Genomic DNA, 15,778 nt, shown 5'->3' with positions numbered 1-15,778 from the left:
GCATTTTGGGGTCAGTTCCCTCTGAGAGAAATCCAGAACCTGAGGAACTCCTACGTATCCGGAGACTCATATTGAAGTGGGTAGGAGGGACTGAGGCTCACACTCGCCATAAGCCCCACCCTCATCAGAGGGCCTTTCAGTCAGAAGGGAATCCTCGAACTCCTAGCTCTCCCTGTGAGGAAAGGGTTTGGGCCAGACAACTAGCACCCCAACTTTTAAGACTGCCACCTGAGGGACAGCCACCTAGCTCAGATTGCCCACGGAGTTTGGCACTCACAAGTCCCACAGACCATGGCAGACAAAGAAGCAGCGGTTAGAGGGGCACGTGGGCACTCACCACAGCCACACCCTGGGGCTGTGCAATGGGAGCAGGAAAAACTCGCCCTCCCAGTTTCTGCCTGGAAGGTGCTAGCTGCATGCTTTCCTGCTGCTGCCTGTGGGTCTGGCTTCTAATCAGCTGACCAGCCTGTGGGGGCTGAAGGGTCCTCCCTGGAGCCTGAAGGAGCTGGTGGGCACATCCCTGCCAACTCCCCAGCTCACTGCAGCAGGAAAACCAAGTCTCCAGCTTCTTCCCGGAGGGAGATTGTACACACATGTAGTACCCCCAGCGTTACGGCTGCCACACGCGGGACTGGTTCCCAAATCACCTAGCTCTGGGTGCTAAGGAGGCTTGGCAATTACGAGTCCCCCAGGGCCACACAAAACCAAGAGGTGGCTCTCAGTGGGAGCACAAGTCTTCCCAGTGACTGTCCCCTCTGGCTCAGCATAGAGCGAGCAGGCAGATGCCCAGCTCCAGGTTTCTCCCCGATGGGGACTGGACGGCACGTCTGATGTCCTGGCTTTCTGACCTGCTGCCCGGAAGTCTTCGGGAGCCGATGGGGCCGGCGGTTATTGTCCTCCTGGAGCCTGAACAGCTCTGTGGGCATTCCTCATGCCTTAGGGACAATGGCAGGTCTTGGCATGCCCTCATTTGCTGGGAACCACTAGGAACAAAGAAAGTGACTTGGACAATCACAGGAACAACCAAGGAGCTCAGGCAGAGCTGACTCATGGGGTTCAGATATGTGAGTCCAGTATGTCAAGACTGGGAGAAGTGGCTGTTTTATTTAATGCACAGAGGCCAAGGCAGAGAATCAAGAAAAGGGAAGAAACAAGGAAATATATTTCAAACAAAGAAACAAGATAAATATCCACAAACCAACTTAATAAAACAGAGATAAGTGATTTACCCAATAGAGAATTAAAAATGATAGTCATAAAGGTACAATAGGTAACTCTGGTAATTGGTACGTAAAGGTGTTCCAGTGAATCATGCCCCATGTGTCCTCCCAGCCTATGCTGCATCCAGGCTGGCCTGTGACTCGCAGTCACGTGCGGCAGAACTGAGATTGTGCCAGTCCTGGGCTTAGCCTTTAACAGGACTGGTGGTGTTGGCTCCCTCCTCTTGACTTGTTTTACGCACCAAGTTCTGGGGTGGTTTGTTTGACAGAAATAGCCTCAGCAGTGACTTTCTATCCCATGTGACTTAAAAGATCCCAGGAGGCTCTCTGATCTCATGGTGTGCATAGGATCTTTGGATGCCAAATTCCCAGGGAAGGGAGGGCTGAAAGGGGAAGGTGCTGAGGCAGGGAGAGGAGGAGGCTGGGGCTGTAGAGAGACGGGCACTTCAACTGCTTGCCAGTTTGGCCAGGGGCCAGTTCTAGCAGAAGTAGCTGCAGTTAGGCCAACAGTTCCAATGCTCCTTTTACAGATTGTGGCTTTCCCTTACGTGAACCTATGTTTTGAAACTGTGCCATGTGGTGTCAGCTAGAATGAAGCCAAGGTTCCATGTTCAGTTCTCTCATGGTTATCTTGGCTCTGTCCTAGTCCTAAGGGAGACCAGGCCCGATTCACAGGTCCAACAGGACAATTGAAAATATGCTTACTTGTATCTTTCCTCATGAAGAGTCAGAAAAGTCATTGTCACGTAGGTGAGACAGGGTATTTTAAGCACTCGCTGTTTCATATGGTAAGACTGTTTTTCTTTTTACTGTCAAGAAGTCAACGATTTAAAAATCTCACTTGTTTCCTTTACTCTTAAATCCTAGTTTCTTTAAAGAAAAATGTAGGTGTGAAAGCTATCCAGGTCTAGAAATTGTTTTAAAAAATAATATTTCTTTTATTAATGTGTTTAGGGTTTAAAAGAACTAACAGAAAGCACATTAACTACATGAATATATTACTTTATATAGCATATTTAATCATTGTGAAAGATAAGCCATTTATATTCAAATTAATGCAGAAATAATAGTCATCATTTCACTTACTGGTAGCAAGGAGTTACATTATAAAAGTTTCATATATAAAATTTTATTCTCTGATAGAGAATTTAACATAGCTATAAAACACATTGCCCACTCTAAGTAGTTTGATATCTTTAAGAGTCCTTCTTGTCTCCTTGAATATTCAATTCTAGTAAATATCACAGCCAAAGAGTTCCAGGCGAAGTGCAATACTTTGATTCCATGTTTTCGGAATGATGCGGATAAACCTAGAAATGATTGGTGGGTTGAAAAAGTTCTTCACATGTCCTTTGATATTACTATTTCCTTCGAAAATCTGAAAGCAAAATATGAGAAAATCCTTAATGATGGTACAATGGGTATAAAAATCTTACAGATAATTTTTTTGTCCTTTAAGTTCAAACTGAGGCCATCGAAGAACATGTATAATATTGTCAAAGAGATGATCCTCAATCGATAATGAAATCACACTCCAGACAGACCTCTTTAGAGATTTCACCTCGCCAGTGATCGGAGTCAAATTAGGGAAAAATAAAGACATTTGGTATGATATCACGGAGCAGTTTCAAAACCATCTCTGCCCTTAGGCCCTTTGCAGCTAGCTGTGTGACTCTGAGCAAATTACTTAAATTCTCCGATTCTCCATTTCTCATTGGCAAAATGGGGGTAATGAAATTATACCTCATAGAAGTTGTAAGCATTGAAAATGTATGTAAACATATGACAAGTGCCTAGTAAGTGCCAAATAGTGGCGCCAATAAATGCTTAGCTATTACTAAAATTTTAAATGAAATGCAACCATGCATTTTTATTTCTCCTTTTCAGGTATGTCCTATATCAGGTAAACCGTGCCCCCCCTCCTTTTTTTTTTTTTTTTTGACCTACAGCAAGTTCCCCAGCGTTTACACACAGCAGAAGCTATGTGTAATCACTATTTGTTTATGACAGTGTGCTTACCCTGCTATGCAGACATCATGGTACAATGAGAAATAAACCAAACCAAAGAAACGGCCAGCCCAGGGGTTTAAAACGAGAGGTTCAAATTCGCTAAGAGCCGAGCCCATGATGAGTGTTGGATAGATGCCCACCCCCTTCTCCTGCGTTGCCCCTCCCGTTAGCTTCAACTCAATTCCCACTCCTGTGATTTAGCTCATCTGGCTTTGCCTCTCGTGGCACTTCAAAGCCACATAACTGGGAACTGAAGAGTATAGAGGAGTAATTCATCTTGTAGGACATTAGTCTCCTAGTCAGTAAAGAAAATTCCTTTCTGCTCAGTCACAAAGACACAGAAAGTTTTATGGCCATGGGTATTTGACCAGTGGTGAGTAACAAGTATTTCCAAGGCAATGCTAATGTGGTGTTATTCCAGACCTTTACAGTAGAATATTTTCTAGACTCCTGTTATGGACTGCACGTTTGTGTCTTCCCAAAATTCATATATAAAATTTGATAGATCATATAAATGGGATGCTATTAAGAGATGAGGCCTTTGAGAGGTAATTACACTTATACAAAGAGGAAGAGACAGGGCTCTCTCTCTGTGTGTATGCGTGCACACATCAAGGAAGGCCCTATGAGGACATAACCAGAGAGTGGGCTCTCGCCAAGAACTCGACTGTGCTGGCACCCCGATCTAGGACCCACCCAATCTACGGTAGTTTGTTACAGCAGCCCAAGCAGACGGAGGCAACCCCTGCCCCATCTTTCTCAGTCGGGGCTAGTGAAGCCTCCCACCACCCCCTAGTGTTTCGTTCTCGCTGTTTTGCAGGCAGCTCAGTCAAAGCTGAAAGCTGCGGGGCCCCTGTCCCCAACCCAGGAGCCTGCGGCGTTAGCGCGCAGAAGACTTAAAGAAGCGATGCGTGCGCACGGTGTGGAGAGCTACTGGCAGGCGCAAGGTGCTTTTGTCACCACGCAAGTTTCCCAGTTGCTTTCCTTTGCCCAGAGGGCACCCTGTACCTTGTCCACCATGGAGGACTTGTGCCTGTAAGGTTTCCATTCCACTCCCTGGTCACTGTAGTGGATGGCATAGCTCTTCACATACATTTCAGAGGACAGAGACTTGCAACCCTGTGTTATGATGGCAGTTATCTTCTTGACTTTGAGCAGATCAATTTGTAACCACTGTTTGTTGTTGTTTGCCTATGAAAATGGTAAGAACACATGGGTAAGACAGACGTTAAAACCCTTGCTTTTTTTAGACCAAGACACTCAGAAATGCACAGAGCTCAGAGGGTTTGTTTTGTTCCATCCCTTAGGCTTCCTTCTCTCCTTGAAGCCTTCCCTGTTCCTTTTCATTTGTTGTCATAGCGCGTGTATGAGCTTCTGCTGGAGTATTTCACACGTTCTACACTCATTGCATATTTGTTTATTTACCCACTTTTTGTATCCCTTACTCTTTGAGGACAGGGGCCGCCTTAGTTTTGTTTCCAGGTATTTAGCACAATGCATGGCACACAGTTGGTGTTCAATAAATATTTGGTGAGTAAACAAAAGAAATTTACTTGAGGAAAAAATATTAAATTGGTAAATTACTTGTAAATGTTATTCTCTTAAGTGAGTTTGTTTAAATGCTGTGATGATATTACTGATATTACTGAAGGATTATCTGGAAAAGAATTGGATAGTATCCTTTATTTTAGAAGAGCCTCACTTTTCTTTTCATTGCTAATGTCAAGTAGGAGAAATAGTCTAGTTTCTTCTTTCCTGATATTTCAAATAAATATGTTTGAGAAACCCGATAAAGCTATACCTTGGGCTTGAAATGACATAGCAATTGTTCTGTCTCTGGCCTAACGCAATGCCTAATTACATGGTTGGCAATATGCACTAGGAGAAAGATGATCAGAAGGACTAACTGAGTTTTAGAGTAACCTGAGATGAATTTCAACTTTGGGAGAGTTATCATGCCCCATACTCTCAGCGAACTCTATATGAGATAATGAATACTGTATTTTCTCGACATCACTCATGTGCATGTCTGTATGTGTACATATGTATGCACATATGTATGTTACACAAAGTCACATGCTTCATGAATTTTTAAAGAAAATTCATTGAATTAAAATTAGATAATTTTTTTGTTAATTTTGTAACACCCTCTAGTGAGATTTGGTGGTGTTTTAGTGTGTCTTCAAATCAAGATTGTACTAGCGATACAGAATATAGGTAGCTAGAGGAGTTTTGTAGGCATAAATGATTTTTTGTAGGCATAAATGTGGTAGAGACCCTTCAGTCTGCATGCGTGCCTGCATATGTCTAGTTTAGATTTTCAGTCTCCCTAAAGAGACCTTATAAAGACATTTCATGCTAATAGGTTAAGTGAAACAAATGGTTATGACCTAAAATTCCAGATTTAAAATGACAGCATTAAAAATTAAAATTAGCACTTCATCTTTGGAGTGCGTATTACTTCACAAAGACTAAAAGCAAATCATTTATGGAGCAAATTCTTTTTCAATGCTGTAAAATGGAGGGCGAGGTGACGAGGTTATACCATAAACAGGTCTAAAGGGTCACCTGGGAAAGAATTCAAAGACACCCTTTCTCTAACTTCTTATTTTCTTTTTAAAATTGCTTTATTTTTAAAAATTATATAAATATAATGTAACATTACTTTTATTATTTTAGCTTTTTGGGTCTCAGATTCTCCTGCAGAATTGCACGGTGAGGAGTTTGGGGTGCTTTAAATGGTGGAAGGAGCACTGGTCTGTTTATTGGGAGAATGGGATTCCGATTCTGCCACTAGACTAAGCCAAAATTATTTACTATCCTTCGAGTTTAGACTTCAGATGAAAATTCTGGACCAGAGGCTGTGTAGAATCCCTTGCTGTTCTAACAGTCTGCGATTCTATGATGGTTAGAATGAGTTTCAAGGTGTAGACATTGGCTGATCCCTAAGACCACCTGTATGGGGTCCAGGCTTTTTTATTTGTTCCACTAGTTCCACAGTTACCTTTTCTTCCTGGTGACCTACTTTCAGGATAGGATGTGGAAACCCATAGAGAGTCCAGGGACTCGGAATGTAGGTATCTTAAAGGAGGGAGTTAGGAGGATAGAAGATGGGGATCTTGGATTAAGTTGGATTGTTTTGATTTCAGCTTCCATTCTGATTTCTCAGGTCAGTTGAAGAGTGAAATAAAGTGAGTCAATTCTTAAGAATTACCCTGAAACGAAGTCACCTGTACTACTCCATGGGCTAATATCAGGGGCAATATAACTCTCTGGAATATGTTTCTTCAATTTAGATCACTGATTTATAACCCTGGTTTTGTAGTGTTTTACCATGCTGTCAATTGTCTAAAGGAATGTTGCAGAGTTCTCAAAAAGTGGGAACAAAACATGGCACTCTTAAGAAAATGAAAAGTATTACTAAATTGTATGTGGGGGAGGGAGGGAAGATGTTGCAAATCTAAATCATTTATCATTAATGTAAGTTGTCTCAAAAGGGGTTTGTAAACTATAGCCCAAGGCCAAATCCAGCCTTCTGCTTGTTTTTGTAAGTACAGTTTTATTGTAACACAGTCGTGAGCATTCATTTACATAATGTTTATGGCTACTTTCCTACTACAGTGGCAAAGTTGAGTAGTTATGACAGGGAATGTATGGCTCATGAAGCCTAAAATATTAATTATCTGTATCTCTGCAGAAAAACTTTGCCCATCCCTGGTCTAAATCAAGATGAGACAAAGAACCACAGTGATGATAAATGACTTCTCTGTGAGCCAAAGTTAGAGCTGAGACTATCAATTCAACAGGATCCAAGATTCTCAGCCTAGGGTCATATTCTGCAGAAACAGATGATTGTCTGGCTTTCCAGGCCCCATGTTCCCTGTAGTGAGAGCCTTTGTTTTTTTCTGGAAGGCTGAGTGAACTCTGTTCACAGGGGGACAACAATAATTCACCTTGGCTTGCCAGGCATTCACACGGCCCTGGGCGTTCAGGCGGGCACGGAAGGGTTCCCAGTAATCTCCCCACCAAGACTTTTTAAATGAGGAGGCTGTGATTTGCGTGTTTTCTATCTTTCCACTTTCCATACCAAGCGGGGTGGAGCATCCTGTTGAGAGAGAGCAATGTGATTAAATATGCACCACCAATATTCCCTGCACAGTGTTTTGTACTGCAAAGGACATAAGGAATAATGTTACTAAGTTACAACAGAAGCAACCATCACAACAATCAACACTTGTTGTCCAAGTACCAAATCCTGTTTTTAGGCTTCATATGTATTATTACTTAATGCTCCCAATTATCTTCATTTTACGAAGAAGAAAAACACAGCAAGAAAAAGTAACTTGCTTAATAGAACACTGCTAGAAGAATCAGAAACTAAATTTGAGCCCAGGCACTCTGACATCAAATACCTAAGTGTTCTAAATGTCTAAACTTGTTTCCTTCCTTCACAGAGTTATAGAACTTAGGTTTTTGCTTTGAGATAGTAGACAATACTCTTATCTATGTATATAAAAAAAAATTATTCTAACAAAAGCTACAAAGAAGAGGATGTAGTGGACAATTGGTAGTCACATTTAGTGTTTTACTTTCATCCCCTTGAGGGTGATTCATGTTTTATGTAAGAACCATAGCTAGTGAATGAGCTCGGCTGACTGCCCATGACCATCATCTTGGTGACATTTTGTTCTTGCTAGTAAATTATGCAGGCATATTCTTGCAGTGATACCTCACTTTCTCCATGGGGGAAAAAAAAGTCTTAAAAAGAAAACCTATTGCTAAAACAGTTGAATGTCCCATTTTAGTATAGCTTGACTCTATGATCTGAACAAACAACCATTTACATTATATACCATATGGAAAGAAATAACAATGATTTATAGAGCTGTTTTAAGGAATGTTCCTGCCTGTACCAAATTTGCGCTTCATGGGGAGATGTTTCGTACCACTACTATCTGGGCACTGGCAAAATGCCCGTATCTGTATGCCTCATGAGTATCAGAGTGTACTGCAACGTCATCTGCTTTGATAAGAAACTGATTCAGCTACTTTCTCCACTGTGAGTGGTGGCTCTTCCCTCCACTCTGAGAGAAGGTACTGTAGCTCCCGAATGAGTGTGTCAAAGCAAGTTTCTGGTGCACAATCTCCTTGCCCCCTCAGCCCTGAGTGGTCAGCCAGGTGCTGTCTGGATCAGCCAAGCCCTGGGTTACCTACTTTGTTCTTTTACCTAAGACTGCTAGACAAATATTATTTTCTATATGTGCTATGCAGTGAAAAATTTTGTAAAGTCTTGCTTTGAGAATCAGAGAAGGAAAATGGTAGATAAGACTCTTAAAGATCTTTATTATATATAGTAGGATTTTATTATGGCCATTTATGGTTACCTGGATTTATTTATGCCACAGGTTATGCAGTGTATCCCCTGAAAAATAGCAGCTTACATGGAAAAGGCTTGGGTGCCTACAGAGGATGTGAAACAGACTGCAGAGCCCAATCAAGGTTTCGGGAAGTTGGGAAGCAGACTTAGACTTCCAAAACATTCGTCGAACACCAGTGTCCAGGAGTGCTGCTAGGTCCTGTTGTTATTAAAGTCTGAGTGACCTGAAGGACTTTGGAAGAGTGGGGCCTAGTTTGAATCAATTGAAAATGAGCTGACTGAGGTCATTCTAAGCTGGGGCCCTTCGCCAGAGGGTCAGGGTGGTGTCCATGTCCTCCAGGTGCTATTCAGAGAGATGCTGCCTGCCGTCTGGCTGGTAGAACCGGGGTGAGTCTAGGTCACAAGGAGAGTTTAGTTCCTGGGTGGAACTTCTACTTCACCAAGGTTTTTCTAGGAGCCTAAGTGATCGAAAACTAAAAATTCTGCCCCTTCTCCCATACCCCTGAATCCTGATTCTCTGAGTGGTGGTGAGATGATAATGCATCTTTTTTCCTTACCATTAATCTCACAGCCTTGCAGCTCCAACCGAAGGGCAGGTTTGTAATAGAATCTAGTTGGATAGATCCTAATATATCTAGCCGTGATAGGTGGATCAAACCGATTTTCTTTTATTGTAGAGGCGTCTGAATTGCCATCAAAATACTAGAAGAAAAGAGAAAAGCTCAATTATATAAAAATTCTCTATAAATTGATTTTATAGTAAAATTTTGGTCTCATTTAATATTGTAATGTTCAGTTTTCATGTGGCCAAAACCAAATTAATTTGATCTTAAAAAATAATTGGGGATACTTCCACTTCAGGAATATGGAATAGACCTACTTGCCCTATTCTTCCTGTTAAGTACAACTGAAAACCTAAGACTCTGAAAGGTGGCGAGAAGAAAGGACACTGGCCAGGATTCTGGGATCCAAGGAGTTACATGGCCCTGGGTTCCTTGGGTTTCCTTTTTGCCTCATATCCTAAACTTGGAAATGAATAAGCCAGAAACCAGGAAATACCCATGGGTACAGACAGAACAGCCCCAGCCAAAATCTGCTTTCTCTAGCTTCAAAACTAAGGAAGGGCAGCCTGGCAAGACAAAATTTTCAGACAGTAATTGCTCTACTTCAAGTTAAACACCGTAGAGACAACTGTGGCCCCTCTTCACCCAGCAGCCACAAAGGCCACGGAGACCTTGATGTGCAGGTCACAGGACTGTGATGAGGCTTCTCAGCACATTCACAGGGGCTGTGTCAGAGGACCACTCAGGGACCCAGGACTTTTGGCCTCACCAGCTGCTCACAAGGCCTCCACCCCTGCAGTGTCCCATCCCCACACCACAGCAAAGGGGCAGCCAGCCCCCTCAGCTGGGGAACCTGGACTTTGACCTGGCCTGGCAGTAATGAGGCTGCATCCCACCCCCTTCCCCTGACAGAGCAATGTCAGAAAGACCAGCCAAACAGAAGAGCAGGCTAAGTCCATAACTAAGTAAGACAGAAAACAGAAAACAATAGACAAAAGTAATGAAACAAAGAGCCAGTTCTTTGAAAAGGCAAAAAAAAAAAAAAAAAAAAAAAAAAAAAAATTGGCAACTCTAGCAAGACTAACAAAGCAAAAAGACATGAAATAGGCAATATCACAACAGACCCTGTGGACATAAGAAGGATAATAAGGGAATACTATAAATCCTCTATAGACATACACTTAAGAACTTTAGAGGAAAGGGGCCAATTTATTGAAAAAACACAGACTATCTCAACTTACCCAGTGTGAAATAGATCATTTGAATAGCCTGTAACTGTTAAAGAAATTGAATTTGTAATTTAAAAACTCCCAGAAAACAAATCGCCAGGCTCACATGGTTTCGCTGGTGAATTCTACTAAATGTTTAAAGAATTAACACCAATTCTAGACAATCTCTTCCAGAAAATAGAATAAAAGAGCATGCTTCTCAATTTATTTTATGAAGCTAGTATTACTCTGATATTAAAACCAGAAAAGACAGTACAAGAAAATAAAACTACATACCAATATCCCTCATGAATATAGACACAAAAATCTTTAAGCTATGGATTCTAACTGTAATCTGTGCTCTCTCTCCAATACGGATTAGTAAGAGCCATAAATCAAGATTTTTCTTATCTGTCTTAAGGTATAGTGCAAATAATTATTACTGTAAATAGCTAAGTGATAACATACAAAATTAGGTGTAGATAATATAGAAAGTTAGTAGAATCAAAACTCTCGGTGGCATATTTTTAATGTGGACTCCTTCAGGCACAAGACCAGATATCCTGCACTGCTGCACACCATCTGCCAATCTGAGAAGTCTGGGTATTTAGTTTGATGATAAAGTGATTTTTTAAAAAAGTTTTGTGGAGTTTTGAAGTGTCAGAAGTCAGGCCTATCCCTTTAATGTGTAATATACAGACTCATCATTTTACCACTTTCATTCATAAGGCCGGAAGAAAGCCATTCATATTTCTGGTGCCCAGAAAGGTGTTTTTTAAAAAGAAAGTGTCGTGGGCAGGGTCGCAGTCTGGAGGCGAGCGCGTAGACGCTAGAGGAGCAGTGGCACAGACCATCACGTTCTTGGTGCTGTTCCCTTTGAAGATCTGCCAGTTGGTCTGGTCGGAGCTGTAAGCCACACGGAACTCGGTGGTGTAGTAGGACTTCAGGTAGTGTTTGGCACCTTGGGACTGGATCCCTGTGACCAGGATTTCCCTTTGCATGTCCACCTGCATTATAGCAAAGCCATTAAACAGAATCGTCCTTGTCAACAAGTCACTGCCTTAATTCACTGTGCAACCAGCTTTCTTTAGCACTAAAGAACCAGCATCCAAGGTCTTAGTAAACTAATAAAATGGCTAAATGCAATTTGTGTTTGAGCACAAAGTACCTGCACTTGAATCCCAGCTCAACCACTAACTAGCTGTGTGTGACAGGGAAATTAGTTAATCCCTCAATGTCTTAGTTTTTTTCATATCTAAAATGGGATATTACTAGAATTAACCTCATAAGGTTCATTTTGAGTATGTTTTGTACTTAGAATAATGCCTGGCACCTAGTAATTGCTCTTTCCCCTAACAACATTGCAAGAAAACAAGAAAAAATTATTAAGTTAGTGTTATTTTTATTATTACAATAGCAGTAAATATAATCAGATTAATAAGTCATACCTGGATCCAAGGTTTAGAGTCAAATTCTGTTGATGTTTTTTCTGTTATCCAAGCATTATATGATCCACCATTGTTTAATCTTGCTAATTTGGGCTCCCAATAACCTAAATCCAAAGGAAGAAAAAAATTCATTCTGAATTAAAAAAAAAATACAATTAGCAATTTCTCAAGTGAGGTCAGCCCCAAAGGACAGTTTTATGCAGTTAGGAGACCAGACAGTTGATGCAGGCCTCAGCTACTGTCGTAGTCCATGATGATGAAATCTTGGCTTCGGGTCTGTGCTTGGTCAGCTGTCAACTACCACCCGCTTCTTGCATCCAGATCACGTTTATCTTTCCTCAGTTATGTTGATGTGGTTGCTGCTGAGTGTCCCTGCTTAACAGGGAGGATTTTTGGGAGCCTCAGACCCTTTGCAGTTGACCTTTTGATCTTGGAAAACAGTGAGCTTACTTGGAGCAGAGTGAGGAAAATTAGGAGTTCCTGACTCACAGTGAGTGAGCAAGAGTTTCTTGAATAGATGAATGGTCGGCACAGCAAAGGGCCCTATTAATGGCGACCCTAACACATGGCTGATAAGACCTTGGGAGTCTGGCTGGAATATTACATGTGTGATCAAACTCAGAATGGGAATAAATGGGGAGAGATTTGGAAAAGGGCACACGGTCATACCAGCAAGCTGTGTGTTCTTACCCAATCTGCTGAGAGGTTGGGCTGCCTGTGCAGAGTTACCAAGCACTCCTAGCTCTTGGTCTTCCCTGAGAGAGACTCTCTGGGAACATTATACACTAGAGGGGATGTAAGTGATATGGGGGTGTCGATTAGTTTTTAGCTCTTGCATAGTGCTCTTTGCTCTACCAGATAGGCACCTCAAATGGAGCTGTTCTACTACATTGTGGTAGGGAAGAGCCTGGAGAGGAACAGGGCCCATAGAATCAACAGGCGGGTGGTTTGGCACGCTGCGCACTCACAGTTGTAGGTGGTGGCTTTCACAGTCTACGATGCTGCTACTCACCCGAAAACTCAGACGCCTTGATCTGCGAATCAGCTATGATGCCAGTGCTTAGTCCCATTGGCATCTTACATTCTACAAAAAACAGAGCAATGAATAATTTTTGCTTAGAAAATACATTTAACAAGATAAAAGCTCCATGGCTAGAGATTATACCTCTGGTAGGTAGTAATTAGATACTGTCACCTACCTTGTGTAGCACTGACTTCAATATATCTGATCATAAAGTGGTAAATGCACTAATAAAGACTGGTGCTTTAATAGAAATAGTGACACCCTAGAGGAAAACAACTGAAATCCTGAAATCAAATTAGTTTTTAAACCGATTTCCATCTGTTTCTATCTTTAAGCCATTTTGCAACATCAAGTTGTAGCCCTCAAAAGACTATGTTCTAAAAAATTCACCTGAAAGTTATAGGGTTATTTACATGATTATGGAAGGGAATCCAGCTACTGAACTATCTGGATATTGGCACAGTGCTTGGTACTCATTGGATGCTTAATAAATGCTGGCTGGTTGGCTAAACAGACAAGTGGATACTGTTTCTCAAATACTTAGGTGCCAAGTTCAGCGACTATCTTGGTTATTGTTGAATTCCTGCTATCTTTTCCCTCTTCTGTGCTAGGCATCTCGAGGATTTCTTACATGCACTTTCCCGTGGATCACAAATCATGAAGGCGGATACTTTATGTTGGTTCCAATTGAGAGGAACGCCTTTGGGCCAAACCGTTCGGGTTACGTTTCCTAGATGACTGACATATGCAGTATAATTAGACCATGGCCAGAATGAAATCATTTCTTGCTACAGACTGTGTCTTTGTCATATCAGAGTTCTGAGTTGAATATTTCCTGTCTAAAGTTGGTAATATTCTAGCGACAGGACGCTCCTGCTCCACATATCAGGTGGCTCTGAGCTGATACCTCTGTCTATGATGAGAAATGGCGTTTGCATCCCCGCTCTCTGGTTTTCTCCAACCTCTGTGTCTAGGAGCCACCAGCCAGGTTTTGATGCCTTCATTTCAAGAGTTTTAAATGAACCTAAAATAGAGAGTGAAGGACATTACATACTCAAAGATTAACAAGTCGCTATTAGTTGACAGCTAGGAAAGAATCGTAATCATTGCATCACAAGAAGCTTTAGAATAAGACCTTAAGAGTTATCCATTTCTCTTTAGGCGGGCCCAGAGGCGTAACAAACAGATCGAAACAACAACAGCAACAGCAAAGCAACAGCAGCCACAGCCACAACAACCACAACCACCACCACAACAAATAAATTGCGCCAGGACTTTGAACAACCTCCAACACCCCTTACTAGAAAGAAGCTTTCACTTATCTCAATAGTTACAAGTTAACCCACACATAACATAGCTTCGTAGTCTTAAGTATCAAAGCGACTTTGAATGACCTATCATTGGGCTCAGAAATAATGTTCATGTTTCCTTTCTCTCTCTTCATTTCACTAGTTTTCTTTTTTATATAAGAAAATTAAAATAAAACATCCTTCTCCCCTGTTTCAAATTTTCAATAGTTTATGCATTTGGATAGAGATGTACATAAATTGTTTCAGAACATAACTGAAAAAATGAATTTCTGAAACCTCTGATTATCCATTCTGGTATTGAATATTACCCACTGCCAGTTAATACTTAAATTATGCTGACTGTAATTTGTGACCGTTTCCCAGATTGTGAGTAAAAATTAATAGCTGATGGTCATCCTTCTCAAACGCTAACAAAGGTCTCAGGCCTTCCCCTCTCCAACTCAAACACAGAGATTTGAAGGTTTAGGTGTACCAGCCAATCCCAGCTACTCAGTGCTTCTCGCAGGCGTGGAGAGGCTGACTGTTCTGGTGTCCTTGATTTGAATAGAATGGGTCTTTGTAGCTTTATTAGTAAGTCACTGGCACGTTTAAAACAAACAAGAACCAAGCCTATTTGGATTTCTGTGCCTCTATCCAAGGCTGACTCACACAGCAGCTTCTTGCCCAAAGTCCTGTAAAGGGACTGCCTTCACTAGTTTCTCAGTGTGGAAGGTAGGCTGCTTGTTAAAAATGCAGACTCCTGGGCCCTTGCCCAAGACAGCAACATCTCTGCCTTAGCGTCTGCCTTTAGCTGGCTTCCTGGGCTTTTGTTATATCCAGTACAGTTTGAGGAGCAGTGGTATCTAGCACTCACACGCTACCTACACACCTAGGCAGAGATACATTTAAAACAACCATTGGCACATAACGATCCTTTTAGATGACTGTAGTTTGTTTAAACTTTATCATTATTTTGCACATGAAGAGCTCTAAATACACTTGTTAATCTTTAGCTTTTACAGTCGTTAAAAAAAGAATCTTCTTTCCTCCCAAACAGCCTCACGAGTCAGTTTAAGATTAGGATTCCTGTCATCACCTTTCCGAAGGTATCAGGGTGATAGAGTGGGGAGTAGAAGTCAAGAAATCAAGAATCCCCCAAACCCTAGTAAGTGTCTAATCTCCCCCTCCACAGGAAGCTTTGGCTGCCTGGGACCTGTGGGACTCATTCTGTACTCTGCTTAAGACCTGGCCTGCGTGACATACAGTGGCTTGGAAGAACCTCATTAGACGTAGCATCTCTGGAGAGCCAGTTCGGCTGCACGCTTAGCCTGCGCGGCACTGCAAAACGGCATACACTAGCTGGCGTTTTCATACTCTGCATGCAGCTTTGCTATGTGGCTTTGCCCAGGATCCAGGCCAGAACACATGCTTGACCGCTCAGAAGTAAATGCACAAGGAGGAAATGAGGGTAACAGGTGCTAAGATAGCCTTCCGTCGCCATTATTTTAGTGGAAGTCTCTTTTTATGACCCAGATCTTTACCAGGCAGAAGGGGCCAGACCCCTAACTGGTGCTGTTGAGTGCCATTTTCCAGCAAGGTCTGGCCATGGATGTGAACCACGTGAATGACGGGAGGCAAC

The 15,778-nt window shown here is 41.9% G+C and overlaps 1 protein-coding gene across 1 annotated transcript in view; it reads right to left on the bottom strand.

Moving 5' to 3' along the window:
• Nucleotides 1–2,445: 2,445 nt before the first annotated feature.
• F5 (coagulation factor V) overlaps nucleotides 2,446–15,778 on the bottom strand; it is a 56,512-nt gene continuing 43,179 nt past the window's right edge. Inside the window, exons 19-27 of the mRNA XM_015586145.1 lie at nucleotides 15,681–15,772; nucleotides 13,758–13,874; nucleotides 12,839–12,910; nucleotides 11,827–11,930; nucleotides 11,230–11,385; nucleotides 9,165–9,309; nucleotides 7,184–7,335; nucleotides 4,239–4,421; nucleotides 2,446–2,598 (exon numbers count right to left, since the gene is read on the bottom strand). Coding sequence (XP_015441631.1) covers nucleotides 2,452–2,598; nucleotides 4,239–4,421; nucleotides 7,184–7,335; nucleotides 9,165–9,309; nucleotides 11,230–11,385; nucleotides 11,827–11,930; nucleotides 12,839–12,910; nucleotides 13,758–13,874; nucleotides 15,681–15,772 — 1,168 coding nt within the window. The 3' untranslated portion in view covers nucleotides 2,446–2,451. The remainder of the gene's footprint in view (nucleotides 2,599–4,238; nucleotides 4,422–7,183; nucleotides 7,336–9,164; nucleotides 9,310–11,229; nucleotides 11,386–11,826; nucleotides 11,931–12,838; nucleotides 12,911–13,757; nucleotides 13,875–15,680; nucleotides 15,773–15,778) is intronic.

The sequence above is a fragment of the Pteropus alecto genome, unplaced genomic scaffold (assembly GCF_000325575.1).
Source record: "Pteropus alecto unplaced genomic scaffold, ASM32557v1 scaffold101, whole genome shotgun sequence".
Lineage (NCBI taxonomy): Eukaryota > Metazoa > Chordata > Mammalia > Chiroptera > Pteropodidae > Pteropus > Pteropus alecto.
Note: the sequence above shows the minus strand (reverse complement) of the source record. Positions and strands in the feature narration are given on the sequence as shown.